The 26,310-nt window shown below is 54.6% G+C and overlaps 8 protein-coding genes across 8 annotated transcripts; 4 read left to right on the top strand and 4 right to left on the bottom strand.

The window, feature by feature from the left end:
* Positions 1 to 152: 152 nt before the first annotated feature.
* On the bottom strand, positions 153 to 518 carry SETTUDRAFT_82531 (uncharacterized protein; the record flags this gene model as incomplete). Its single annotated transcript, XM_008022152.1, has 1 exon — positions 153 to 518. A coding segment is annotated over one exon (366 nt), but the record flags the coding sequence as incomplete, so codon positions are not given.
* A 495-nt stretch (positions 519 to 1,013) lies between these two features.
* Positions 1,014 to 2,076, top strand: SETTUDRAFT_152978 (uncharacterized protein; the record flags this gene model as incomplete). Its single annotated transcript, XM_008022768.1, has 2 exons — positions 1,014 to 1,920; positions 1,976 to 2,076. 2 exons carry the CDS (start codon positions 1,014 to 1,016, stop codon positions 2,074 to 2,076), a joined length of 1,008 nt encoding a protein of 335 aa, XP_008020959.1.
* A 621-nt stretch (positions 2,077 to 2,697) lies between these two features.
* On the top strand, positions 2,698 to 5,069 carry SETTUDRAFT_162513 (uncharacterized protein). The gene is made up of 3 exons (XM_008022767.1): positions 2,698 to 2,814; positions 2,868 to 4,188; positions 4,250 to 5,069. The coding sequence occupies exons 1-3, from the start codon at positions 2,812 to 2,814 to the stop codon at positions 4,981 to 4,983; spliced, it is 2,058 nt and encodes a 685-aa protein (XP_008020958.1). The 5' UTR covers positions 2,698 to 2,811; the 3' UTR covers positions 4,984 to 5,069.
* Positions 5,070 to 6,950: 1,881 nt separating this feature from the next.
* SETTUDRAFT_162512 (uncharacterized protein) lies at positions 6,951 to 8,947 on the bottom strand. Its single transcript, XM_008022766.1, has 3 exons — positions 8,769 to 8,947; positions 7,952 to 8,655; positions 6,951 to 7,906 (listed from the first exon to the last, which is right to left on the bottom strand). Exons 1-3 carry the CDS (start codon positions 8,846 to 8,848, stop codon positions 7,191 to 7,193), a joined length of 1,500 nt encoding a protein of 499 aa, XP_008020957.1. The 5' UTR covers positions 8,849 to 8,947; the 3' UTR covers positions 6,951 to 7,190.
* Positions 8,948 to 9,175: 228 nt separating this feature from the next.
* SETTUDRAFT_18619 (uncharacterized protein) lies at positions 9,176 to 9,937 on the top strand (the record flags this gene model as incomplete). Its single annotated transcript, XM_008021917.1, has 1 exon — positions 9,176 to 9,937. The coding sequence occupies one exon, from the start codon at positions 9,176 to 9,178 to the stop codon at positions 9,935 to 9,937; it is 762 nt and encodes a 253-aa protein (XP_008020108.1).
* Positions 9,938 to 10,238: 301 nt separating this feature from the next.
* On the bottom strand, positions 10,239 to 11,440 carry SETTUDRAFT_133912 (carbohydrate esterase family 16 protein; the record flags this gene model as incomplete). The annotated part of the gene is made up of 2 exons (XM_008022765.1): positions 10,433 to 11,440; positions 10,239 to 10,377 (listed from the first exon to the last, which is right to left on the bottom strand). The coding sequence occupies exons 1-2, from the start codon at positions 11,260 to 11,262 to the stop codon at positions 10,239 to 10,241; spliced, it is 969 nt and encodes a 322-aa protein (XP_008020956.1). The 5' UTR covers positions 11,263 to 11,440.
* A 1,139-nt stretch (positions 11,441 to 12,579) lies between these two features.
* On the top strand, positions 12,580 to 15,785 carry SETTUDRAFT_162510 (uncharacterized protein). Its single transcript, XM_008022764.1, has 2 exons — positions 12,580 to 12,686; positions 12,738 to 15,785. Exons 1-2 carry the CDS (start codon positions 12,651 to 12,653, stop codon positions 15,666 to 15,668), a joined length of 2,967 nt encoding a protein of 988 aa, XP_008020955.1. The 5' UTR covers positions 12,580 to 12,650; the 3' UTR covers positions 15,669 to 15,785.
* Positions 15,786 to 16,434: 649 nt separating this feature from the next.
* On the bottom strand, positions 16,435 to 23,572 carry SETTUDRAFT_133905 (uncharacterized protein). Its single transcript, XM_008022763.1, has 3 exons — positions 22,387 to 23,572; positions 22,101 to 22,339; positions 16,435 to 22,048 (listed from the first exon to the last, which is right to left on the bottom strand). Exons 1-3 carry the CDS (start codon positions 23,072 to 23,074, stop codon positions 16,535 to 16,537), a joined length of 6,441 nt encoding a protein of 2,146 aa, XP_008020954.1. The 5' UTR covers positions 23,075 to 23,572; the 3' UTR covers positions 16,435 to 16,534.
* Between the last annotated feature and the right edge of the window lie 2,738 nt (positions 23,573 to 26,310).

The raw sequence follows: 26,310 nt of genomic DNA, 5'->3' as shown, positions 1-26,310 counted from the left end.
ACAACAGAAGTCTCATCTGACCAAATAACGTTCTTCCAATCTTCAAGTGTCCAATCTTTATAGGCAAGACACCACTCAAGTCTTTCCTGTCTCATCTTCGTCGTCAACCCAGGCTTCCTCGTCGGCTTCGTCTTGTTGTAACCGGCTGCTCGAAGGACTCTCCATACGGTGGACGACGAGACGTTGTAGCCGTGAACACTAAGATCACCAGCAATATCAGCGCAGCTCTTCTCTCTCCCATACCTATCGCGGCGTACGTTCTTAAGAGTAGCGTCGTGTATTTCTTCTTGTTTACGAGGGCGGCCTGCGCGCGGGGCATCTTCGAGGTACTGCGGAAGGATCTTAATTAGGCGTGCGTTAGGCTCAAAGCCTCGCTGGCAGGCTCTACCATAAATTGAGTCGATCGTACGCGGCGATATGCCTGTCATTTCTGCGATTTCGCGTGTAGATTTGCCACCAAAAGGTGACTTCAATGCAACAATAAAAGAGCGGGTCGATATATCCGTATTTAGAGCCATGGTAGATCAAAAACACTCAAAAAAATGAGTATACAAGGTATCGCCAGCTTCAAAAGATTGGTGTGGGCGCCAAGAATAGTCGGGCCGATAGGCTGGCGGCTTAGCGTGGCGCTAGCAAGAACTTTTGACAGTCACCTCCGTATGGACACCCATAATACGCGACTCTTTGCGACCAGCACGCGACCCAGGGATACTGCCCGGGGGGCACTAGCAGGCCTAATTAGCGCAAGACATCCAAACGTCATCTTTAGTGCCGGCATGACAGCCGAAGAGGTATCTGTTACCGCCCCTGCCGAGTCAAATGTTCAAGTCCGCGCTCCCCGGAGCATTTGGGCGTCGCCGGTATCTGTCGTCACATGCAGATCCGGTAATAGTTTGATTGCACTTATCAAACCGGCCTCTGCTGTACTTATCTACTGTCCTGGACTTGCGTTGCTTCTTATCATCTGCTTGCCTCGGTCACTTGCTGATTCGTCTACCCGCGTGAACAACATAATGAGCGCGCCCAATCTTCTCACCATCCCCGTTGAGCTGCGCGAGCTCATATATGGGTTCCTCTTCAGCAGCTATACTATTCGACACGGTTTCAAACACCCACGCGCGCCCAGCACTGATGACGAGTCTCTGAACCGCACGTCTCTGCTGCTCACCTGTCGCCAAATCTCCATAGAGGCAAGCCGCCATCTTCCCCTCAACTGCACCATTCACTTCCGCGGCACGGAGAATCTACTTGAAACACTCCTCTCCATCGATCAAAGTGTGCTTACCCGCCTCCGCCACATTCGAGTCCGCGCCTATCCCTTTCCTTTGTACCCTGCGCAAACCACACAGTACTACCCAGCCTATTATGCGGCAAATGCGCTTACTTTGCTTCCTGGTTTGTGCCTTGACACGTTAGTTGTGGAAGACTGCTGGCATGGCTTTGGCATGGGCGATGGCTGGCGAGACGTCACCACTTACTTTGATATCGAAAGCCTCCTCAATAGCGACGCGTGGAGAGAACTCACTTACATAACTCCCTGCACCGACTTCATCGCCTCAGGCTACGACCATCGAAGCAAACGCTCAGCCCAGCCAGAGACGTGGGACGCGCTCATCAAGGAGCGTGATGGAGCCGAGTACGGCGCAGAAGTCAAAATGTTCATTGTTCCATACGACCAGACAACAGCGACGGGCAGTGCAAGGACGCCCGACGGGCGTATCATGCAGCCTTGGGCAGCCAAGCCAGGAAACGAGGTGATCCAGAACTGGCGCATCGCAGGGCCAGAGCAAGATTTAAAGGGCGAGGTGCGCATCATAGCGAAGCGCGGCGCGAGATCAAGAGCCGTACAGCTAGGGCTCAGTGAAAAGAGGACCTGGAAGGAGCTCAAAGGCAAAGCCAGTGGCAGCTTCGCCCCTGAAGGTGAGCAGATTTGGGGCGCCTGCAAGTACGCAAGCCATGACTAACATGTCTTCAGGATGGACCCCGTATCACAACGACATGGCCGATGCAGTTGGGTGGATATATGGCGGCTATGGACGAAGGATGCAATTAGCGGACGCCGCTCTGTCCAGCTGACTACATGACTTCACTACGCAGCCTGTCTACGCGCCATGGATGTCGAGTACTTGAACTCAAGGTTGAGTACGGGAGGCTGTCTGGCTGTGAACCCATGTACTCACTTAGCCTATTTATGTTCCGTACCGGGGTACCAGAATTCTCCTTGGTCGTACGGGTCGCCCGCATGCAGAGTGGCGCAGTAGTTGGAAGGCGGCGTAGGTGTCTTGCGCACTGTGCCGCAATCGTGTTATTGAGATTGCAGGTTTCAATTGGGCTATTGCTGAAGTCGCTTACCTTGCAGGAACGGCGCTGCATTATTGTCCTTGTGCAACATCGTGTATTATGACCCGGAAGTGGCTAGCTTGGAAGTCCTTCAGTGTTGCCCGGACATGTACAAGGTACGTAGAGCGGCGTAGACATCGGCCAGCGCCCACCGTGCGTTGTCAAACAGATCGCACAAGCAATGGGGCTCAGTTACATGCGTCTAGCTCATGCTGCAGCTACTTTGCGGTGCATTAGGGGCTTCCATTTCAAAAATATGGCTGTCCATCGCTTGACGGTGGTGAAAGGAGCTACAGCACAAGTACAAGTAGGCACGATAGACCAGCAACGCTTATCACCTTCGTCTCCTCTCTTCAACATCACCCGGCAGTGCGGATGCGCGCATACGTCTGACGGTCTTGCGCAGCCTTCCAGGCCTCTTATCCTTATTCCATGCGATAGCCTGCCGCTGGAAAGCAGGTTCCCGACAACATGGTAAGGCTGTCCAATTATGCGAGCGAGTAGGCGCGCAGGCTAAGTAGTACCAGTTCCGACTACCACACATAACCCTAGCACTCCCTGTTCTTCATGCCGGGATTTCGTTTGCCCAGCAGTATCCGCTCCCCGTAACCTACGATGCCGTTATCAAATCGCCCGTGGACCCCAGCATCACCATTTCCTACAGACATCCTGACGTCGGTACATGTGCTACGTCCTCTGACCGGCAGAAGCAGTATACGGGCTACATCAATCTTCCTCCGTCCTCACTAGCACCGGCTCAGCAAGACTACCCCATCAACACGCTTTTCTGGTTCGTCGAGGCACAGAATAGCCCAGAGACTGCGCCACTGACAATATGGCTGAACGGCGGACCGGGACAGTCTAGCATGGTTGGTCTCTTTACTGAAGTGGGACCATGCGAGGTCGTTCAGGGGCCCAATAGCAGCTATGTTACACAGCCCAGGCCTTGGAGTTGGGACCGCAGTTCAAACATGCTCTTCATCGACCAGCCAACTCAGACTGGCTTCTCCTACGACACGCGCGTGAATGCGTCGGTGGACTTTAACTCAGATGACCCTACTGCTTTGGAAAACCGCAAGCCGCCTTCACCCCTTCCGGATGGTGTACCAGCGTGGCGTTTTAAAAACGGCACCTTTGCCTCTGGACAGACGACGAACACGGAGCATTTGACTGCCATTGCCGCAAAGTCAGCCTGGCATTTCCTCCAAGGCTTCCTCTCTACTTTTCCCCAGTACAACCCCGGGAAGCGCCCCGGCCGCGATACAGTCGAGTCTGCTGCCATCCATCTCTTTGCCGAGAGTTACGGCGGCATGTACGGTCCTATTTTTGCCAATTTTTTCGAAGAGCAGAATGAGCGACGAAAGGCCGGAACGATATCGAGCAGTGCATTGGAAATCCATCTTGGCTCTGTGGGTGTTGTAGATGGCATCTTGGATATTGTCGTCACAATCACGTCTGCTCTCGACTTTGCCCACAACAATACCTATGGCATTGAAGGCATCGACTTTGCCGTACACCAGAGTGCTATAGCCGCCATCAATGCAGAAAACGGTTGCAGGGATCTCACAGAACAATGCCGTGTTCTTGCCGCTAAGAATGATCCTGACAATCTCGGTAACGATGAAAATACCAACAACCTTTGTGCAGCTGCACTGTATGCTTGCCAAATAGGTGCTGGTCCTGCCCTTGGTATCTTTCGCAGCGCCTTCGATTGGCGAGTGGAGCCTCAAGTTGGGCCAAGCGCTGCCTACGTCGAATATCTCAACGAGGCCAACGTCCTCCAGTCCATCGGCGCTCCAGTCAATTTCACCTCGGACACCAGTGCGCCCCTGACTGCCATGTATTCTAGTAAGCGTATCCTGCTGAGAGATTCCCGTAAAGTTGTCGTTTTTGCTGACTTGTGCTGTAGTTGGAGATGCTGCCCGTGGAACTCAACTGGCGTCTTTGGCGCGCCTGCTCGATCGCGGGATCAAGGTAGCCCTGATGTATGGAGATGCTGATCTCATAGGAAACTGGTATGGGGGCCAGAACGGCTCACTTGAGCTTGCTCGCCTTGTCCCGGGATACGATACCGCCTTCCCAGCAGCCGGCTATGCCGAGATCATGGTCAACGAGTCTTATGTCGGCGGGGCCGTTCGTCAACACGGCAACCTATCCTTCTCACGAATCTACGACGCAGGCCACCAGGTCCCTCAGTACCAACCGGAAACCGCATTTACCGTGTTCAACCGCGTTATCCATGGCAAAGACATCAGCACAGGCCGCAATGTCGACTTATCATCGTTTAGCACAAAAGGACCCAAAACGTCTGATCATATGAATGTCGTGCCACCCCAACCAGAGACATTCTGTTGGATCCGCCAGTCTTCGACCTGTACCGACGAGCAAAATGCTGCTATCCGCAAGGGACAGGGCACTGTTCAGGCAGGCATATGGACGCCCACAAACGACAATACCAAACCAGGCGTCGTCGCCCTTCCAGCAATGCAGGAGACATCAGGAAGTCCCTCGCTCCAGCCAAACCTCCTCTTCCGCCTCCTGCGCCACGCCGTCCCTGAAACAACGGAAGACGACGGGGACGACAATAGAATCCGGAACGGATTGATCGGGGGACTTTGTGCGGCTGTTGCTTTGCTGCTGTGAGTAATACTGCAGCAAGATCCCTGAACACTCTAGATTTATGATGTTACTTTATGCTATATTTTCTTCCTCCAAACCCCAACATACACACATACATACATACATGCATACATAGTTTGCACACTCTCGATACCAAAACCCCACACAACTCCATCCGTGCCATCCCAACTAAACCAAAAATAACACACAGCAGTCTCCTCACCACACTCATCTGCAGACGCTACTTCCGCTTTCGCCCCGACAACAACCCACACACCAAGCGCTCGACCAGCCCTGCCCTCCCCTCGGAAGAACAAGAAAAACTCCACCTCCAACAACTCCAACAAGACCCAGAAAAAAACCCCAGAATACTAACGCACCTCCTCCACGCACACGCCCACGCCCACACGCACCTTCTCCGCCATCCCCCAACGCCCCTCGAACCCATCCCCGAAGCAAGTCCCCGGCCGAGCTCCGATGCGCGACTTGGTGTTGCGGCGCCGAGGAGGGCGGTGGTGCGTAGGGTGAAGAAGTGTGGTGGTGTTGTACCTGGGTTGCTGGTGAAAGGGGGGAAAGATGCGGGTGCGGATGTAGGTGAGGGGAGTGGGAATGGGAATGTAGGGGTTAGTGGCAATGGAGATAGGGATGGTGATGGAGGTACTGGAAATGCTAATGCTAATGCTAATGCTAATGCGGAAATGGGAGTATAAAATCCCGGAAACACGGGGGAAACCGGCTTGTAACTAAGTTGAACTGAACTGAATTGAACTAAACGGAAAGACCCCGTGCAAGACACAACTTGCAGCGTGCATCTACATCACAGGAGGACGCTGTGGCGCTAGTACTGGTACTGGCGCGTGTGTGTAGTTGCGTGAGTAAGTAAGACGGTACATGCATACATACATCCAGCTCGGTGGAAGTCTCTACTTCCATGCAAAGTGATGAAGAGTGCATAGCAGAATGGCGACTTTTTGTATCCAGCAATTAGTGTAATCAATTAATCAATTATTCAATTATTCAAGTATCCCAGTAATACTGGAGCATAAAGTAAACTAAACTAAAAGCAAGGACTGTGCTGTGCTATGCTGTGCCGTGAAACTCATCATCATCCTCATCATCATCATCATCACCGTCTTTTTCTTCTACGAATCTATGTACTTACCCCGCATCACAATACATATATACTCAACAGACACTTTATACTCTCATCCGCGCACGCACGCACGCACGCATGTATATATACATACATATACCTTTCGTTTCCCTACAGTTCAAGTATCTCGATACAAACAGAGTCCTTGTATCTCTGTTTTTTATCGCGTTTCCGCATTCTCGGCTTCATTTCTATTTCCAATTTTCACATCTACAGTTCGCTTGTATCTACGTGCGCCGAGTATAGTTACCAGACAGACCAATAAAATGAAGTGAAGTGAAGTGAAGTGAAGTGAAGTGAAGTGAGCTGTATTGGTAAAAGAGGTGTTGTTATCATCTTTATCATCGTCATCGTCGTTGTCGTTGCTTTTATTGTTATTGTTGTAGGTGTAATCTCGACATTCCACACTAATCACAACAGCATTTCCATACATATTCCGTATAAAAACCCTTGCATGCGTCCGACATAATTCAACACCATGCCATAACACAGCCTGGACAAACGTATACAACCTACTAATACGCAGACAGGCATGTAAATAATCAGCACATGTACATGAACGCCCCATATGGGCTGCCTTCTCTATCCCTGTCCCCTGTTTTTTTTTCATAAAGGTATTTAATCCGAGATAGTGAAAAACCGAGATAGTGGAAGAGGGTAAAAAAAAAGTGTATATCTTACTAATCCCCCCTTTTCTCCTCCCACTTCCATCCCGCTCCCGCTCCCGCTCCCGTCCCTGCCAAAAAGGAATTTAAGAAGAAATAAACAGAACACCGCCGCAATGCAGAGTCAATCGTATAATACTCAATTTTTTGGGGGGGGCGGGGGGGGGGGGAGGGGCAAGCACGTTAAGATGGATAAGGAAAAACCCGGTAATGGATAAAACGGTTTAAAAAAAGAGAAGGCATTAAACCAAGAGAAAATCGTGGTATAGAGAGGTATATCAAGTGTTGTCCGGGCCGCCGAGGAGAGCAAAAAAATCAACTTTGATTGCCCAAGAAAAGAGAGAGAGAAGAAGAAGTAAGCCAAACGACGAAGGAGCAAACTCAAGTTGCCAATCGCAAAACGGTTCAATGGCTCAAATCTCAATATCAACGCCAATGTCCATGCTGGCAATAATGTCATCATCCATCTTTGGTTTCCTAAACGTCGGCAGGCCTTTTCGCTCCGTTTTCTTCTTGGACTGCTGGGGGTTGGGTGTTGTTGCCCTTGAACTGCCTTCGCCGTCGAAAAGAGCGTCAACATCCAAGGCCTTCTTCCTCTGCTCCTCTTCTTCTCGTGCCTTCTTGGCTTCTTCCTCTGCTTTCCGCCTGGCTGCCTCCTTCTTCTGCTCAACCTTCTTTTGCCTCTGCTGCTCGAGTTGGGCTTTGCGGACGCGCTCAGCTTCTAATATGCGGTTCTTGCGGTTGAGTTCAGCCACACGCAGAGCAGCCGCATCCGATTGTGTAGCAATCTTGGGTTGCGAATCAGACGTCGAGCGCTGGAGAAGGTGGGCGTATTTCTTTGACTTTGCGATACGTGCGCTAATGTCGGCGTCGGTCCAGTAGTGGTTCTGGAGCCCCTTGAGGTCATCGTATTTCCGTTGAAGGAAAGACTGTGTTGGCACTTTGGCGTTTGTCTCTGCAAGCGATTGACGGTAGATGTCGAGATCTTGCTCGGTAAACCGCTGGTTCGACATGAATTGGAATTGGTAGTCCTTCTTCACAGACCCGTGTTGCGCAACGACGTATTGATCAGTCGCAACTCGTTTGCCATCTTTGCCTTCGAAAACGTAGGGTTTGCCTACTGAGAAGCCTGAAAAAGTCAGCCATGTTCAAACGCTCTCGTCGATTTGCCTACCCTTGATTTGAGCCATCTTGTACAGAGTGCGCCGCTGTGCATCTTGACCGACGCCCACACGCCCAAAGGCGCCTGTCAAGGCCTCTTCAAAACCTGGGTGGAAGCAGACTTCTGAGAAGAAGCCTCTGCCAACGCGCACTGATTCAAAGTCGCGAAGTGTTGCGGGAACCTCCTCACGAGCCTTGTCTGGTACTCTGTCGTCCCACTCAACATCGCTCTCACCATCAGCGTCGAGATCTGAGCGAGCGTCCCGATCAGCGGAACTGGACCGCCTGCGGCCACCACGCCGGTCGTCGTTTCGCTGTCTTTGCTGGCCGCGCTGCTCTCGTTCGCGCTTGTATGCCTCGAGCTTCTCATTCTTACGGGGCTGGACCTTTGGGCGGCTGCTTTTGCGCATGGCATCGTCAGGATCCTCTGAGTCGGCTTTTCGCTTTCGGTCATTTTGCACATTGGCAGCGCGCCTTGCGAGCTCCGCCTTGAAGTTGGCGTTGCTCATCTCTTCGGCGCGTTGTCCCAGGATCTCCTCACGCTCCAGCTGCGACATGGCCATGATCTGCCGCTTATCCGCCTCGTCAATGTATTTGCCCTCCAAGGGATAGGGCACGTCGGCCGCATGTGCTGGTTCGTCGTCATCGCGATCCGAGTCGGACTCGTCCATGGCATCCGACCCCAGCGAATTTGGCGACGAGGCGGCAGGCGATGAACTGGGTCGAGTCAGCGCCGTGTCGCGGCAAGGGGTTCAGGTGGTCGGTGGAGGGAGCGGAGCATCAGAGGCGAGGGAAGCGATGGAAAAGGGTGGTGAGAGGAGAGTACTCACGCCTCGCCTTCTTCTACGTCTGCATCTTCGTCACCGCCGGCGAGGGCGAAGAGCTCATCGTCGATATCATCGGCCGACATTGCGCATGTGGCTGGAAAAAGTTTGGCGGTGGTTTTCAGGCTTGTCCGGGCGACAATGGCGGGGATAACGGGGGCCGCTGGGGATGTCGTGAGGAGATTTGGGCGCGCTTAAGGGGGAGAGAAGAGGAAGGAAAGGAACGTGGGAAGCCCAAAGGCCAGGGAAACGCTCGCAGCGCTCGGGCCATGCCGCGTCCTCCAAGTGGGTCGTTTTAGCGTGCAGTGAGCGCATCATTCCCCATCGATTCATTGTCGCATTGATTCCTCTTTTGAACAATTGCGTCTTTCCTTCACTTTGCTTTTTCGTACAATAGACTGCAACTACACAATATGTCCTGCGCACGTTTATTTCCACGGACAATACCACGCGGCGTCTCCCGCAGCCGGCAATCTCCCGTTCTCGATTTCCTGGCCCCAGGTATCACCACATGCGCACCACGCCAAACCGCCTGGCGGTTCTCCAGCACAACCACAACCCCACCGCCGCCACAAACACAACACAATGGAAAGCCTGTACGGCCGCTTACGCCCGAGCAGCGCGAATTTCTCTTGTCGGCATTGCGGGTAAACCAGACGGGCGAACTCGCCGCCATCCTCATCTATGCCGCCCAATCGCCCGTCATTACGCGGTCGCATCCCCATTTGCGACCGCTGATGAAGCACATGTACGACCAGGAGGCGGGCCACTACAAGTACTTCAACGACGTCATCTCCAAGCACCGCATACGCCCTACGGCCATGACTCCCATCTGGACGGCGGCGGCGAGCATTTTGGGGTGGTCGACGGCCGTCATGGGGCGCGAGGCGGCCATGGCGTGCACAGAGGCGGTCGAGACGGAGATTGGGACGCACTACAACGAGCAAGTGCGGGTGCTGCTGGACTGGGCCAAGAAATGTGAGCAGAGGGGGGAAAGCCTGGGGCCCGAGTTGGAGAAGCTGGTGACCGAGTTGAGACGGATACGCGACGAGGAGCTGGAGCACCTGGACCATGCCGTGGAGAATGATGCCAAGAGCGCAAGGCCGTATGAACTTCTCACAGAGGTCATACGTGGTGGGTGTAGAGGCGCCATCTGGGTGAGTGAGCGTGTGTGATGTAGTTCTTGTAGAATGTAGCATATGTACATAACGTGACATGATATGACGGGTGATGTAGATTGGTCTAATGATGGTGCAAGTGCATTCGCGTTCAGACTATGTATGACTTTTGTTGTAGTTTTAGTATATCAGACCCTCTCGTATCCACGATGACTACAACATCTCCGCATCTTATTTTATTTCTCATGAGTATCAAGGACGCAGATTACTATGCTTTAGTCTCTTTTGTGCAGTAAGACAGTATACATAGCAGTCAAACCGATAGTGACCCAATCCCAAATCCATCTTCATGTAAATTTTACTTGGACAGCTGCTTAGCAATTGCCGCGGCCGTAGCATTATGAATAGGGAAAGTAGGATGCAAGTTGTTAAGCCACAGGTACTCATTGACGGGGTATGCGCAGCTAGGATCCTTTGTATACCAATTCGGTGTTCCACTGTGTTCTCTGTTAGTCCCTTGTCGCAGTGTAACGACATGTTCGATATACTCACTTCTGATATGCGTTGCAGTAACCAGTGACATTTTTGAGGTCCTTGGTCTGCTCATAGCTCTTGGGATTCTGGATAACGCTATTGTACAGGCCCCAAGAGTCATGGATGAATGCAGTGATGCCCGTGTGCTCTGCCTGGAACGCAGATACCATGTTAGTGATTCGCTGGTTCCAGTCGAGAATGGCCTTGCCCTCGTACTCCTTTGCGTAGCCATTGTCGTTTTGCTCGAGCGTCAGGGGCGCGAGGTTGACGGGGGGAACGCTGAGAAAGAGGAAGTTGCGGGCTCCGGTGGCGTAGACGTCCTGGAGTTGCTTCTTGTACACGGAGAAGATGGTGTCCCAGAGCGTGGCGTTGTTCAGCCACCAGCTGTTGCCGACATCGTTAATGCCGATGAAGAAGGCGAAGAGCGACGAGTCCGAGGTCCAGGGAGCGAAACTGGGATGGGAACCGTAGGTGGGGAGGAATTGCGTCTGTACTTGGTTCTTCATGCTGATGACTGTGGGAGTATACGGGGTGACGAGGTCCGAGTCGACGGTAGCACCGCCATAGGCCATGTTGTATACCAGCACTTTGCTAGCATTGTAGGTTGTGGCGAGGAAACCGACCCAGTTGGGACCGTTTGAAGTTGTCCATCCAGGGTAGGGCGGATTGCCAAGGACATTTGAGGGGTTGGGCTGGGTGCCTTTTACATCAAAACCCGTCTGGGTATACGAGTCGCCAAAGACGAAGAGGTGCTTGACGTTGTTCCATCCTGGCCAAGACGCCCGGGCTTTGGGCGCAGCGAAGCCGGTGCTTGCCAAGGCCAAGGCGAGGATAGTCGATTTTACCATCTTCTTAGCTACGGACAAGGAGCGGAGCAGAACAGGATGAGAGGAGCAACTGCATGCTCAAAATCGGCGAAGACGACATGTTAAGTAGGGCGCGTATAGGCTCCACGGACTGGCATGGTGCGGGCTGCGGGAACAGACGACATACGCTAGCGCGATGAAGATAGATTGGATGCAAATTGACGGTTCCTGGCAGTGCCCGAATAGCCCACAAATTGGAGGCGGAGAGGATATTGCACTGCATCGCGACGGACAAATTGTCGAGGGATAGGCGTGGAGCACTGCAAGATTGGGCGGGGAACGGCAGGACGTCACATGACATGACATGACATGACCCTGGCTGTATACCACATGCACATGCACATGTTGCACGCCGGGGACGGGACAGGTTCCAGATGACGCAACAGAAGGGACGGACGAATTGCTCGTGTCGAATACGGCAAGTCGGGCTTGCCCGAGTTTATTGCACGCGGGCCGTTGAGGTCCACTTATTGCGCAGGCGTGGCCATGGCAGCACGAGGGAGAGGCGGGTAAGCGGGAGCGGTCGCTGGAGGTCAAGGCCAGGCTGGGGAGGTGGATGCTGATGCTGATGCCGAGATTCTGGCTGACCAAGCAGGGCACGGGGCGGCTTCATGCTGTCCGTCCTGGCTGTCAGCGGCCAGCGTGTGCATGTGGATAGCGGTGCATGTGGATAGCGGTGCATGTATAGCGGTGCATGTATAGCTGGATAGCGGTGCATGTGTATGGCGGGCAATGGCGGTGGCTGAAGGGTGGCTGAAGGGTGGCGTAAGGCTGAATCAAAGGGCGGCTGGACCAACGCATACCCCGGCTCGCTGGTGATGCCAATGCTTCCCAGCCGCCGCGTGCCAGGCACATTGTGTAATGGCGGTAGCGTCGACGCATGTCATTCGAATAGCCTGCATCTATCCTGCTTGACTGGCTACTGACCTGCCTCACCCTCACCAAGGGCGCCCCAGCACTGCCGCCAGCCGTCTCCACCAAGACGACGCCCGGCTCAAGGTGTCGCAGCTGCCACAACTCGGCCCTGGAACCATCGGATTCCGACTGTCCTTCCTCCCTCCCTCCCTCCCTCCACCAGCTTGTCGCCGGCCAGCAGCCCTGACCAGCCGCCTCGCTCAACAACGCCCGCCCAGTCCTGCGTCCCTCGGGGCGTCCGACATGCCCGCTCACTAACACTCTCGACTTACTCGGACGCCTTGCATTCGCTTGCCTGCCGAGCATTTATAGGAGCGCTGCCAACTGGCGCCCGCCCCCCCGCGTACCTACCACTACCACTACCACCACCACTACTACCCACAGCTTGCCTCCCGACGTGGATACGCAGCACGGCGCCCCCGATACACGCGCCGACATAGCACCCCGCCGCAACCATGGCTGGCATGGAGAACATCGAGGTCCATAGCAAAGTATGTCGCCCGTGCCGCGCCCCCGTCGCAGTTGCTGATTGATGCTACCAGTCGTACCTCGTCAGATGGGTCAATGTTTCGTCGGGCCACACAATCTCATGGAGCGTCCAGCCACACAAAAAGTCCATCAACTTTGGCATATTCAAGCACCCCGGAAACGCGACCGGCTCGGCTCCACATCTGCCCTCGTCGTCGACTTTCGAAGCGGGGCCAGGTACCCCTACCCTCGAACCCCCCGTCACGCGCGGGCGCGGAGCCTCGACGTCACGCAATGACCGCACCGTCGTCCTCGAGAAGCTGTCGGCCATTGGCCTCAAGCAGGTACACTGGCACGGGAAATGCGAGGCCGACCTGGTCACCATGGGCACCTACGACATTCCGGCAGGCGAGGGCGGCATGTATGGCCTCGTCTTTGACAACACCTTCTCCAAGACCGTCTCCAAGACGGCCACATTTGTCCTCATGACGTACCCCACCAATGCCGCCCCAAAGTCTGGCCACCACATGCACTATGCACAGGCAATGGCGGGAGCAAGCACTACCAGCCTCAATAAGTCAAGTCCGTCCATGGGCCCTGCCGAGTCGTCAGAGTCCTTGCCGCAAGCCCCTGGAGAGCGCCCGAGATCGCAGTATGCCCAGAAGCCAGGTAGTCTTTCTGGCTCGTCATTCCTCACTGGAATCCTGCACAAGAAGAAGAGAAAGCGGAACCAGGGCTATGCGAGGAGGTTCTTTTCCTTGGACTTCACAACTTCAACACTATCATACTACCGCAACGACCACTCCTCGGCCCTGCGCGGCGCAATCCCACTGTCGCTCGCTGCCGTGGGCGCAAACGAAGAAACAAGGGAGATTTCGGTGGATTCGGGGGCTGAGATCTGGCAGCTGCGCGCTAACAACGAAAAGGATTTTCACATGTGGAAAGAAGCGCTTGACCGCGCCTCGAGGACAGCCGCCGACAGGGGGGCCGTGACCTCGCCAACGCTGCAGATTCAGGAGAGCGCCTTTCAAAGCCTTCCGCGCGCCATCAACGCCGCCGAAGAAAACGAATGGGCTCGGGTCGAGGCGCTAGTAGGCAGAGTATCAGGTACGCGAGATGCGGTGCGGAGATTGGCCCAGGAAACCGATCCCAAGTATGGTACACCAGCTGCATTGGTCACCACCAAGTCGAATGAGGCTGTATCGCCCACGCCATCCGAAACAGAGTCCGGCGACTACTTTCCCGAACAAAAGGCACCTGCCAAGGGTTCTTTCTGGAAGCGCAAGCCAAGCTCTGCTACTCAGAGCCCTGCAGGTTCAATCAAGAAGAACGTCGCAGGAAACGGCACACTTGCAGTTCCCAACCCGAATGGGCGCCCCAACAGCGTAAGCTACACGGGCCGCTCACCAGAAGAAGCCCTGCATGAAAACTGCATGGCCCTGCTCAAAGACCTTGATTCGGTTGTCCAGGACTTTTCCACTCTCATCAGCGAAAGCAAACAACGCCGGGCGCTGATACAGCCACCACTCTCTGCTGTGCAGTCACGCAACAGTTTTGAATCCATCGCTGAATCCGTCGACGAGTTCTTCGATGCTCCCGATGGCGATCCGAGCAAGTCGCAGCTGCTGACTATCCGGCGCGACAGCGGGGACGAAGAGCGTGAGCGTGAGCACCCTCCCAACGACGACTCGGATGGCGAGTCGGAATCGTCTTCGGAAAATGGAAGCGATACCAGGAGAGATCGTACGCGCATGTCACTGGAAATGACTCCAGCACTGTTCCCTACAAAGCCCACGTCTCTTACCCCTCTACCACTCAGCCCTGTTGAGCGCCGGATGACTGTCACTGCGCCCAAGGTTCAACCTCCGAGTCTGATTGCCTTCTTCAGAAAAAATGTTGGCAAGGACCTGTCAACTATTGCCATGCCCGTATCTGCCAACGAACCCACATCGGCACTGCAACGACTAGCGGAGCAGCTGGAATACAGCGAACTGTTAGACGCCGCTGTGACGGTACCAGCAGAAACGGGCGAGCGACTGGTCCATATTGCCGCTTTCGCAATCTCGGCCTTCAGTAATACCCGTGTTAAAGATCGCGCAATCCGCAAGCCCTTCAATCCTATGCTCGGCGAGACATACGAACTCGTCCGCGAAGACAAGGGCTTCCGTTTCTTTGCTGAAAAGGTCGTCCACCGCCCCGTCCGCATGGCCTGTCAAGCCGAGGCGCAAGAGTGGACATTTATGCAATCCCCTACGCCAATGCAGAAGTTCTGGGGCAAGAGCGCCGAAATCAACACAGATGGTCGTGTTCGCATCTTCTTGCATGCTTCGGGTGAACACTACTCCTGGACCCTAGCAACGTCCTACCTACGTAACGTCATTGCAGGAGAAAAGTATCTCGAGCCCTCTGGCACCATGACCATCATGTCCGAAACTTCGGGCGCAAAAGCCGTATGTACTTTTAAAGCTGGCGGCATGTTCGCCGGTCGCTCAGAAGAAGTTTCTGTCGAAACCTTTGACAGCACAGGCTCCATCCTCCCTAGTGGCGCAACGGGCAAATGGACCACTGATCTGCAACTTACCACCAACGGCCAACCAGCGGGCAAGACCATCTGGAAAGTAGGCAGCCTCGTCGACAAAGCGGAGAAACACTACGGTCTCACGACTTTTGCGGCGGCCCTCAACCAAGTCACTGCCATTGAAAAAGGCCGCATTGCACCCACGGATTCCCGCCTCCGACCCGATCAGCGCGCGCTCGAAGACGGCGACGTAGACAAAGCCGAGGCACTCAAAGCGCAGCTCGAAGAGCACCAGCGTTCGCGCAGAAAGGTTCTCGAGGAACGCGGCGAAGAGTGGAAGCCCCGCTGGTTCACAAAAGTCGGATCTGTCGAGGCGGCCGCGCTGGGCGATGAAGAAGTATGGAGGCTCAAGGGAGGCAAAGACGGATACTGGGAGTGTAGGGAACGCGGCGAGTGGACCGATGTTACCGATGTTTTTGAGACTTGAAACTAGAGCAACGTTTGATAGACGAAAGACTGGTTTGAGGGGTAGACAGGAGGAATGAAGAGATGGAAAAGAGCATTTAAGAGCAGACATTTCGACCCATATACACATTTAACATACGACTATTTATTTTGAAACTCGTCGTTTCATATTTAGTTTTGATTTTCCTTCCCATATGCTTTGTTAGCGTGACATGCATGCAGAGTTTATTTGGAGTTTATTTGTTTGACCCAATAGCAGAAACAGAATAGCCTCGAGAGGTCGCTAAACCATGTTAGTCTGGAGCTGGCTTGGCACGTAACGTGATACTTATGGACATGGTTTGATATCATTAACATCAATTGAGCACATGTCATTACCAGAACTACACTTTTGATTGAAAAGAAAAATCAGCAACGATCATACAACATAACTACCAATGAGAGTTACTACGAATACAATTCAAGCTGAACACACTGATAGAAACATAGATGACTAGCCAAGGAAAGAGATGGATAGAGATTGAAAATGTTGTATGTAAAATTGTAAAAGAGAGTAAGAAAGTAAACGCATGCAGGCGTTAGATAGGTAAGTAAGTAAGTAAGTAAAAAAGGTAAGACTAATAAACAACAAGGATAGAAAAGAACGATGATGATGAAGATGATGAACAAAGGAAAGAAAAAGGACAAAAAGATCGCACGCCAGTAATGGCGAGTAGGGGGGGGGGGGGACGATGCTAAAACTATCCCTAATCATGACGTTGCTGAACAAAGCATCGAGTCATTATCCCATTACTTACACCGCTTAGATATCAGCATCACAGCCTCGACTCCCTCTCTCCATCCCCTCTTTCTCTCTACCCTCTACCCTCTACCCCACCCACGCAACACTCACCGCAACTGGATCCTCACACCATTGCCATTGCCATTGCCATTGCCATGCGGCGCAGGACTCATGGCGCGCCGGGGACTCAGGACCTGCTGCAACTGACCGGTAACCAGGTCGTCGCTTCCAAACGTCCAGTCGTCAACGCCCTTGAAGCCGCCTTCAGCGGCCTCGGCCTTGCCGGCGCCAAACGGCTTCGCATCCCATTTCTCGGTGCCCTCGACGCCGCTCCAGGTGGGGTCTGTGCCGAAGACGCGGAACAGAAGCGCGTTGAGGCGGTCGTATTCTGCGTAGGGCTTTGGCCAGCCGCCGTGGCGCTGGTACGCCAGTTTGAGGAGGCGCAGGTGCTTGAGCGCCGTGGCGGCGCGGTCCAGTGTCGCCGAGTCGATGGCCGTGGGGCTCGGGGCGTTGGCTTGCGTTTTCACGTTTATGCCTTCGCGGGCGAGGAGTTCGGCTGTGGTGTCCATTTCGTCGTCGTCATCGTCGTCGTCGTCGTCGTGCGTGTGAGAGGACGAGGATTTATTGACGAGCACACGCAGAATGTCTTCGTGGACTAGCACTGCTTTCTTGAAGTAGTCTTGTGCAATGCTGGCTGTCTTCTCGCCCTTGGCGGCTTGCGCTTGGTAGTGCTGGCCCGTAGAGGTGTACAGCTGGGCGAGCAGCTCGTACGTCTCGATGGTGACGGGGGCGCGGGGCCCGTGGGCGCGCCGCATGTTGTAGGCGATGTCTTCGGCGAGGCGGATGGCTTTGACGGGGTGCCCGGCGAGGTAGCGGGCGCAGATGAGGCGGCGACCGAGGTTGAGTAGGACTTCTGCGGGCCAGGAGCGCTGGGCGTCGCGCGTCTGCCAGAGCGTCGTGAGCAGCCATTCCAGCGTCTCGTAGTCTGCTTGTTCGCCGAGCAGCGCCGACAGCTGGCTCAGCTCGTACAGCTGGATGTGCGCAAAGTTGATCTTGAGGCTCTTGCAGATGTCCAGGATCTTCTTGACAATGCGGTTGGACAGCTCCAGCATCTTCTTGCGCAGCGCCGCGTCGCCGCACTTCTCGGTTGTGTCGCGGCCCACAAGCAGCGACGCCAGCTTGAAGCCCATGCCGATGGCGCGCGGCCCATTGTACCCATGGTGCTTGCTGGCGAAGAGGAAGCCCAGAGTCGCAATGTCGTAGGCCTCGCGGAACTTCTTGGCCTTGGTAAGCTGGCTGACGCTCTGGTTGCTCGAGAGAATGACGGAGCGCACAAAGTCCTTGTTGCGCCCGCTGCCGAGGTAGTCCAGAATGCCCATGATGAAAAGCCGCGGAGACTCGTTGCTAAAGTCCTTGAGGTCCTGCGCGTCGCGCTTGACAAACAGATCGACGGCCTGGTCTTCCACCACGGAAATCATCTCCTTGCTGTCGTTGCGCCGCAGGAAGTAGCGCAGTGGCGCCGCCGCAAGCAGGATGTTGGTCAGGCTCTCGTTGTTCTGCAGCGTCTGGTGGAACTGCACCCAGTAGATGTATTCCATGGTGAGGTCGGCGTAGATTTCAGAAAACGTGATGCTCAGGTCCCGGCGGAGGTGGTATTTGAGCGACGCCAGGAACGCGAGGGAAGTACGGCCGGACTTTGTCAGGTCAAAGGACCACTTGGCTGCGTGTCGGGTGTCTTTTGCACAGATCTGGCGGTGCAGTTCCTGTGCCATGCTGAGCGCCGTGCTGGTCTGCTCGATGGCCTGGAACGTCTGCGCGATTGCAGCGGCAGACTCGATTTGCTTCTGCGACGACGTCTCCTTGGCTACGATCTCGGAAACCGCCTTGGAGATTTGCTTGACGGCCACATCGGTCTTTTGCTGGCGCGAGTACAGAGTGGCGAGCTCCTTGAGGCTCGTGAGCGAAGACTCGTGGCTGTATCCGTAGGCATGCGTTGCCTCGTGGAAGTGGGATTCGCTCATCTTGAGGGCGCGCGAGATGGTCTCCGTCTTCATGGTGCTGGAGGACGACGAGTGCATCTGCTTGTGGTAGAGAGACGAGAGCGTGTTGTTGATTTCCGTAACGGTGGTGGTAGTGGTTACTTGCTTGCCGGACTGGGACACAGCCTCGTAGAGAGCAATGGCTTCGGAGATGTGCTGCTCGCTGCTCTGCGTAACCTGTGCAAGCGAGAGCGTTGCATTCACCGCGATGGAAGACTCTGCGCCAAACGCCGTAGTCGACGTCTCGCGGTACTCCTTGGTCACCTTGTACAGATCCGACCAGCTGGCCTTGGTCTCCTCCAGACACTGGTAGTAGCGCTCGTACAGCGTCTCGACGAACTTGACGTCGGAAAAGACCTGGTGCTCCTTGGTCTGTCGAACAAACGTGTTCCACAGCACGCGGTAGAAGGTCACGGCCTCGGCATACCGCCGGTCTTCCCAGTACGTCACCGTCACGACCTGGAGCGCATCCAGCGCGTTCTTGTGGCACAGATCAGAGTCCTTGTTCAGCGCCACCAGAATCTGCAGGTAGTAGTCCAGCCAGTATCCGTGGTTGCGTGGGTGTGCGCGGCATCGCTGGGCGAGAATATACAGCGTCTGAATCGTCAGTTCGTGCGTATGTCCCATGCGCGCGCGATACACAACCAGGATTTCCTGGAAGATGCTAATGGCCTTGTCGGCGTAGCCGTGCTTGTCGTAGAAGCTGATCAGGAGGTTCTTGGCCTTCTCAAACACGGCCTTGTCCACCTTCTCCGTCACGAGCACAGCGCGGAAAAACCGGTTGTACACATCGTCCACCTTGTCCAGCTGCCGCATTTGCAGGTAGCACTCTGCAAGGCGCTCGACCAGCTCGACGGATTCTTGCGTGAAAGACGTTGCCATGGTGACGTCGTGGATGGATGTCGCGAGGAACGAGGACCATGTACGCTGCAGAGTCGCGTGGATGACGTTGATGGCGGCCGTGTAATCCTTCTTCGCCATGTACTGAGCCGTGAGCTTCTTAGCGACAGCAACAGTGCTAGACTCGAGCGTCTTGGAGCTCGAGATGGCTGTGAAGAAGACGTCCTGGACTACCGATTCCGAGATTGTCGTCGTCGTCTGCGTGACCGAACTGGAGCTCGACAGCGATTGCTGCACGAGTTCGCTCGACGTCTCGGAAAGCTGCCGGGTGACCTCCTGCGAAGCATACAAGTCCTCGCGGCTCACGTTCTGGTAGTAAGAGCTGGCAAACTTGAAGATGGAGAGAGCCTGCGCATGCGCGTTCATCGTCTTCATCTCCTTGGCCACGTGTGTGAGGCGCGAGACGATGCTCTCGGAGAACGACAGCTGGTGGGATTCATACTGCTGCCAGACGGAGCACAGGATAGCCGTGGACTCGCTGGTTCGCTTCTGATTTCTCAGAAACTGAGAGTACGCGGTGGCAATCTCAATGTTCTTCTCGTGCCACTCCAGCGCCATGACGGTGCGGCACTTGGACGAAATCTCCATCCACAGTTCGGCGTACATCATCTCGGCCTTGGTGAACTCCTTGCGGTGCAGATGCTGCTGGATCAAGCTTAGCTGAGCTTCAACCGATGAGATGGTCATGGCCATGGCATATTCTTCTTCGATTTCGTCGCTGCCGAGAATGGCACCGTGAATGTTGATGTCATCATAGCGTGGAACGTGTTTGAGATGGACACCTCCATGCTCCCAGTGGCCGCCGGAAGCCTGGGGGACAGACCCGTGAAGCTCAATCAAACGCGTGATTTTCAGTGCGTTCTCCTTCTCGCTGATTGATTCGTAAAGCTGGCGAAGAAGCTGCCGCGTCTTGATGACCAACTCAGAGGAGCTACCATACTGAGTCTCGTAGGACGTGATGAGCACCATCAAGATCTGCTCCCGGTGCGTCATGATCTCCGTTCTCGAGGAAGACGTCAGCGTCTCGGTGATGCTCAAGAACTGAGTAGCACATTCCACGGTCAGTGGGTGGATGGGCGACAGAGTCTCTTTGCTGATGATGGTGCAAATGTAGAGATACTTGGCAGCTTCCGTGATGTTGGACACGATCATATAGCTCGTGGCAATGGCAAGGTAGGTCTGAAGCACAGCAGGGTGGTTCTTGGTGAACAGTGTTTCGCGGACCTTGCACACAACCCTCTGGAGTTCGAGGACCTGGGGAATTGGCAACTGGAGGTTCCAGCAGCTCGACTCGAGAATCGAGAGCATGGTGGTTTCAGGGAAGACCTTCTTCAGCTCGGGCGTCGGCTTGAACTCGCCAGATGGTTTGGGCGCCAAAGGAGACTGCTGCAGATGCAGGACCCAGTATCTCACAGCATACTCGAGGAAGCGGTGCTGCTTGAACAGGTTGTCTGGCGTGGACGGGTCAGAAATCTCAAAAGTCGGCTCGCTTCTGCGGTCCTTGAGCACAGACTTTGTGTAAGCCAGGACTCGGAGAAGGAGATCTGTCTCGCTGTTCTGCAGGGGAATGGAGACCTTGCCCGTTTCCGCGAGATCATGCAGAGTGGAGTGGATGACAGGGTGCTTGAATCGCACGATGCGCTGGTGCAAAGTGAACAGCGGCTCCAAAGCTTTGAAAATAGTATTGGTGTTGACGCCCTTGTCTGCAACAGTGCCGCGCTCGATATCGATGGAGAACAGAGTCTGAATCTCGTCGATTGTGAGAGGGCGCTCAGCAGCCAAGACCCACGACAGCAAAGTCTTTGCATCGTTGCTGGGGTTCAGCTGCTTGATGAGGCTGACAATGAGGTCTGAGATGGTTGGCTTCGAGGCTTCGAGACCTTCCAATGTCTTGTTGATGGCATCGGGAGACTTTTGTCCATTCAGCAGCTCACAGATCAAGCTGAGCTGTAGGAATGACCCATTGGCTGCCGTAATGATTCGATCAAGCACCTGCTCCTGGTCAAAGGAACGCTGACTGTGGAAGTGATGGTTGTGAATAAGGGCCCGCATGGCGACAGCGTGGAGGTCATCCCGAACGTCGTCGCGCGTGATTTCATGTTGAATTCCCATAGACGGAGAAGACAGCTTGACTGAAGAAGACATGGTAATCAGTCTCACGCCACGACCCTGCTTCGTGACCTTGGCCAGCTTCTCCAGCAAACCGGTCGAGCTGAAACCACCCAGTGCTTGGACAGATGCGCTCTTCGAGTCAGCAATCTCGTCCAGGCCATCCACGACCACAACGAGCTCGTTGGTGCCAGGAAGAGGATTCTGAAGCGCCTCTGTGAGCGCCTGCCAAAGGCACTCTTCGTAGGCCTTGGTATCTTCGTAGTTTCGGCACTGGTTGTAGGCGCGGAAGAGCGCCCAGTACATGTTCATGTTGCCGATGCGCAGGTTCAACAGCTGGAACAACAGCGATTTTACCACTGCCAACGAAGTTGCAGCAGTGGGAATGTCGGGTGAGAGGGAGCAGAAGATGGTATCATACTGCTTGCGGTTCATGGGCCGTTGCAAACGCTCCACGATAGACCCAGCAAGTGTGGTCTTGCCGGCACCAGACTGGCCAGTGACCAAGAAGATGCGGTTTTCGCTTTGGAAGAACTTTGTCAGATGCTTGTTGAACCAAAGGCAGGTGAATTCCTGAGCAAACAAAGTCAGTGCACATTCAACACAACACGGTGTTTAGACTTACAGCTTGGTTGTCCACATATGTCTCGTGATCTCTTGTGATGGCAGCAATCACTCGATCTTGAGAAGCGAGCCATCGGCTCAGATGCTGAACGTCAATGGCCTCTCCTTCTTCGAAAACTTCGTTCTCGATCTGTGATTGCCAAATCAATTCAATCACTGTGTTTTGGCGAGTACGGAAGGACTCGATGGTATCGCCAAACTGCTCAAAGATGTCGAGACTTGTAGAGCCAGATGACATTCCTAGATGGTTTAGCATGCATTCTAAGGAGATGAAGGTAAACACGTACCTTTAGCGGCATAATGGAAGTGGATGCCCACATCGACGACGAGGCTGATGAGATCTGCGTAGAGGAGGCAGATTTGCTCGCGGATTTCTGGGCTCGCAGCCAGCAACTCTGAGCGGTGCAAGACCGAGTGGAATGACATTGCAAACTTGTAGAAGATTGAAAATGCCTTATCCAGGGCTTCAGAGTTGTGGTGACTCAGCTCAAGAAGCAGCTGTGCGTGGCCGTAACCGACAATGGCTGCCGAGCTACTGTTGTGAGCGAATGGCTGGATGGCCTGCTCAAACTTGTGCAGCTGCTCTGCGAAATACAGAGCACGGATCAGGACCCTATCCCACCGACTGCCCTTGTGAGGCAGTGTGGTGAGACGCTCTGATCTGATCCATTCAAGAAACGAGACATAGGTAACATCGCGGATGTTCTCATGTGCCACGCCCAGCGCTTTCTTGCTGCGGTCAGCCAACGCGGCGGCTGACTCCTGGACAAAGAGGTTTTGGTAGTTGCCAGCACCGTTGGCAAGCTTCTTGGGAGACCGGATGGTGCTGTAGTTCCCGCTAGTCGCACGAGAAGAGGCGAAAGAAGGCAGTCGTCCCTTGGAGCGGTAAAGGGCTCCGGGAGAGTCGGGCGGGGAGAGAATGCTCGCCCCGTTGGTCCCGTTCATCCTTCCGGACGTAGAAATTCGGACAGGCATGATGCTAGGCCGAGAAACTGGTGGTGTGCTGAAAGAGACGGAGGACTGGGCCTTGAGATTAGACCTCACCGAAAACTGGCGAGGTGAAGCAATGGTTGGGCTGGCTGAAGACAGCACGGGGGAGGATTGCTTCGGGGGTGGAGAGCCTGAAGCAGAGTTTGGTGCAGAATTAACCTCAACAGACAGGGCTGGACCAACTGTTAGAGGCTGTGTAGCAGGCAAGGTAGTTCTCGAAACTGGTTCTGGCCTTTTCAGCGACTGATCCGAGAGTCGAGACTGGAGTGTAGGTACAGCTGATGTGGAGTAGCTGATTTCTGGGGCAGACGGTAGTCCCTTTGCTATTGGGGGACTTGAAGGAGAGAATTGTCTGGTAGGCTGTGAAGACGAGGCAGAGCTGGACTCGACAGAGGAGATAGATGGGCGTCGTCTATCTGTATCCTGAGTGTCGTCGGCTGATAGAGAGGATAGAGAGGAGCGCTTCTTCCTGTGTTTTTCTAGGAAGATGGCATTAGTATGGAGGGTTGAATGGACAGCAAGGAGTAGCTCTTACTGAATAGGTGCAGCATGTGGATGAAACCGACGAATGCCCAACTCATGGCAACGGATCGTCTTTTAAATTATGATGCTTTTCAAGGCTAGTATCCTTCGGGATCGAAGTTTACTCACCAAAAGCGGGGCGCGTATGCTTGCATGGCACTCATCATGGGGCTACCATGCCAGCCAGCCTCAGTTCCTCGGAGCAGTCCAAAAGTGATGCTCCTGGTACACACACCAGCTAGTTCAGCTAGACCAGGGTGAAGATATGCAGGAGCAGCAAATGAAGTCTGGGCTGCTACGGGCGGTCGGCGATCATGCACCAATGCTGAATCGAGAAGCACAAGGCCCTCTCTCGGTGACATGAGTGACGGTATTGACGCGCACGCATGGTCCATCACACCCACTCGTGATATGCGTGGGGTGCGGCGCATGTTCCATTGGAAGCTGAACCGGGCAGAGCGACTAGGCATGCGAGACGGTGGGGAACGGTGTGGAGAGCGCCATTGCCGTGAGGTATGGCCATGGCTTAGGCGTGGCCCCTCGACCGTGAGCAAAAGAAACATGGCCAAGAGTATTGATGAGGGTGTGTTGACCCTTGCCCAACACATTGCCCTGACCCATTGCAGTCCAACATGTGGAAGCCATGTTGTCCAAAGCAATACATGCAGGAGAGGCAGTCAAGGCGCCAGCAGGTATGTAGACGGCGCTTCGAGGCCTGCCGTCTGCTGGCGCCGAGTTGGATCTGCATTGCACATGTATGAGTGTGCATTAGGCTGGGTCGGATCAAGATGCAGTGGAGAGGGTATCCAGGCGTAGATGGATCAGTGACTTGCATCCGTGATCTATCTGGTGCACAAAGATAAAACCAGGCGTCCGGCACATGGTTGCAATTACATGGCTTTCACGCCCTGTGGGGTCCCAGCTCCGATGCCTTGCCAGCCCTGAACAGAAGACTCCAATGAGCCGAAGCGTTTCCGTCGTCGTCGTCTACTATGTCGAAATGGGAGAGAAGCGGCCGGTGTGTCGTGGGTACGGGCCCGGCCATCACCCACCCACCTACAGATCTCGGAGGCTGCGATGACGAAGTGGGAGTCGACCAGGCGGGAGGGGATGGCCGAGTCAGAGGTGCAATAAACCGTGATAGCGTGGATGAGGCGTCGTCCATGTGCGGGTAGAGGGAGCGGTCCTCCCGACACGAGCCAGCCACGACTTGGTTGGATCAGCAGCCCGCATGAATGAGCGTCTGGCCGAGTCAAGCAATGATGCGGCCCTAGCATTGGATTCCGTCACGCATCTTCTGCGCATCGAGCTGGCCCAGCATCGGAGAGACCGACAGCAGCACCTGTCCAAGCGACGGCCATGGGAGTAGGTGTGTGTAGCACCTCTGGCACAAGAGGCGCCGTGATCAGCTCTCCACCGAGCATCAGCTTTGTTTTCACCCTTGTTTTTTTTCATCTCTTCCCGCCGTGCCGCTGTTCCTTCTGGAAAGCTAGGGATGCTTTTTCCCAATCCTTCACGGTACCTTATGCACAAGCCCTGGGACCATTGGCTACTGATGCTCGTCTTTCACCCTTCCCCCCCCCCCTCGTTGACTTGGTCTTGACTGCTTTCCCGCAGCGTTTCCCCAAACTACACTAATCACTATCCAGGCGCATCCCGTTGAGGACACGCCTCCCTGCAAAATGCCTCATTGGGAGCCTCAAGCAGCGCCACCGGCTGTTCTCGGATCTGCAGGCTGCGATTATGGCACCCTCAAGTGCTTCGGCTAGGGTACGCACATCACAGCCTGCATGTCCAGCACTAAGTATTACCCCAGGCGTCTGCCAGATCTGTGGGAGTTATTTGGAACACAGGGCGTGGCGTCTGACCTGTGCATGGACCCTAGACGTACACGCTGCGCATACGTACTTTTGAAAGCTCGGACAGGGCCAAAAAAGAATGTCAGGATTCGCATTGCCAGTCCTCGGATATTACCTTGGGCTCAGACTGTTTCAGTGTCCCGCGTGCCGCCCCTCGACCCGGCAGTGGCGCTTGGTAGTACGGCGAAGTTTGTTGAAGCGAATGCGATAGGAGCAGGGAGTGAAGATCGGAGAGCGATAGATTTTATCTCCGCCCATAGACTGACTTGGTGACGACGCGAGCAAGCGACCAATAGTTGCGGCAAAGCAAAACAGCTAATAGACATTTAAAGTTTCCATGACATATGCGCCGCGTCAACATGGCCCTCCACGGTCGTCATGCATGCTAGCGACCGCCCGGCTTTCAGAGGGTGGGCGCAGAGAGATTGCTTTTTCTGGGCGATATACAGCTACATCCACATCAACATAGTGTGCAGACGATCAAAAGAGGACCCCGTTCGCTGGGGGGGGGGGGGGGGCGTGTAATCTATCATCCCGGCTGCCAATCGCCCATTCCGAGAGCACAGCAGAGCCCAAGTGCAAGGGTGCTGGAGGTGCTGGAGGTGCGGCCTCTGCCATGTAGGTGTACCAACACTAATTGCACCCGCGTACTCGGATATCCCGTCGCGATAGTGTGTGCCAAACGGATACGATTGGCGTATACGCATATTCCAGCATTCACCGTAATCGGCCTAAGTGCACCCCGTCGGGCGCATGGCGGGAAACTCTAGCCGACGGGGGCTTGCCAGACAGCAGCTGAAAGAAACCCACCCCCCCCCCCCCAGTCGCGGCGCCAATGAA

Source organism: Exserohilum turcica (assembly GCF_000359705.1).
Source record: "Exserohilum turcica Et28A unplaced genomic scaffold SETTUscaffold_1, whole genome shotgun sequence".
In the NCBI taxonomy this organism is placed as follows: domain Eukaryota; kingdom Fungi; phylum Ascomycota; class Dothideomycetes; order Pleosporales; family Pleosporaceae; genus Exserohilum; species Exserohilum turcicum.
This window is presented reverse-complemented; position numbering and strand designations above follow the sequence as displayed.

Bases quoted from the DNA above. Each gene is read 5' to 3' on its own strand.
- SETTUDRAFT_133905 (XM_008022763.1), bottom strand. From the start codon at position 23,074: ATGCCTGTCCGAATTTCTACGTCCGGAAGGATGAACGGGACCAACGGG. The intron at 22,340-22,386 runs GTACGTGTTTAC...TAAACCATCTAG, and splicing joins CTTCCATTATGCCGCTAAAG to GAATGTCATCTGGCTCTACA. The intron at 22,049-22,100 runs GTAAGTCTAAAC...TTGTTTGCTCAG, and splicing joins CATATGTGGACAACCAAGCT to GAATTCACCTGCCTTTGGTT.
- SETTUDRAFT_162512 (XM_008022766.1), bottom strand. From the start codon at position 8,848: ATGTCGGCCGATGATATCGACGATGAGCTCTTCGCCCTCGCCGGCGGT. The intron at 8,656-8,768 runs GTGAGTACTCTC...GACTCGACCCAG, and splicing joins GACGTAGAAGAAGGCGAGGC to TTCATCGCCTGCCGCCTCGT. The intron at 7,907-7,951 runs GTAGGCAAATCG...TGACTTTTTCAG, and splicing joins CAAGATGGCTCAAATCAAGG to GCTTCTCAGTAGGCAAACCC.
- SETTUDRAFT_162513 (XM_008022767.1), top strand. The intron at 4,189-4,249 runs GTAAGCGTATCC...CTTGTGCTGTAG, and splicing joins CCTGACTGCCATGTATTCTA to TTGGAGATGCTGCCCGTGGA.
- SETTUDRAFT_162510 (XM_008022764.1), top strand. From the start codon at position 12,651: ATGGCTGGCATGGAGAACATCGAGGTCCATAGCAAA. The intron at 12,687-12,737 runs GTATGTCGCCCG...TGATGCTACCAG, and splicing joins ACATCGAGGTCCATAGCAAA to TCGTACCTCGTCAGATGGGT.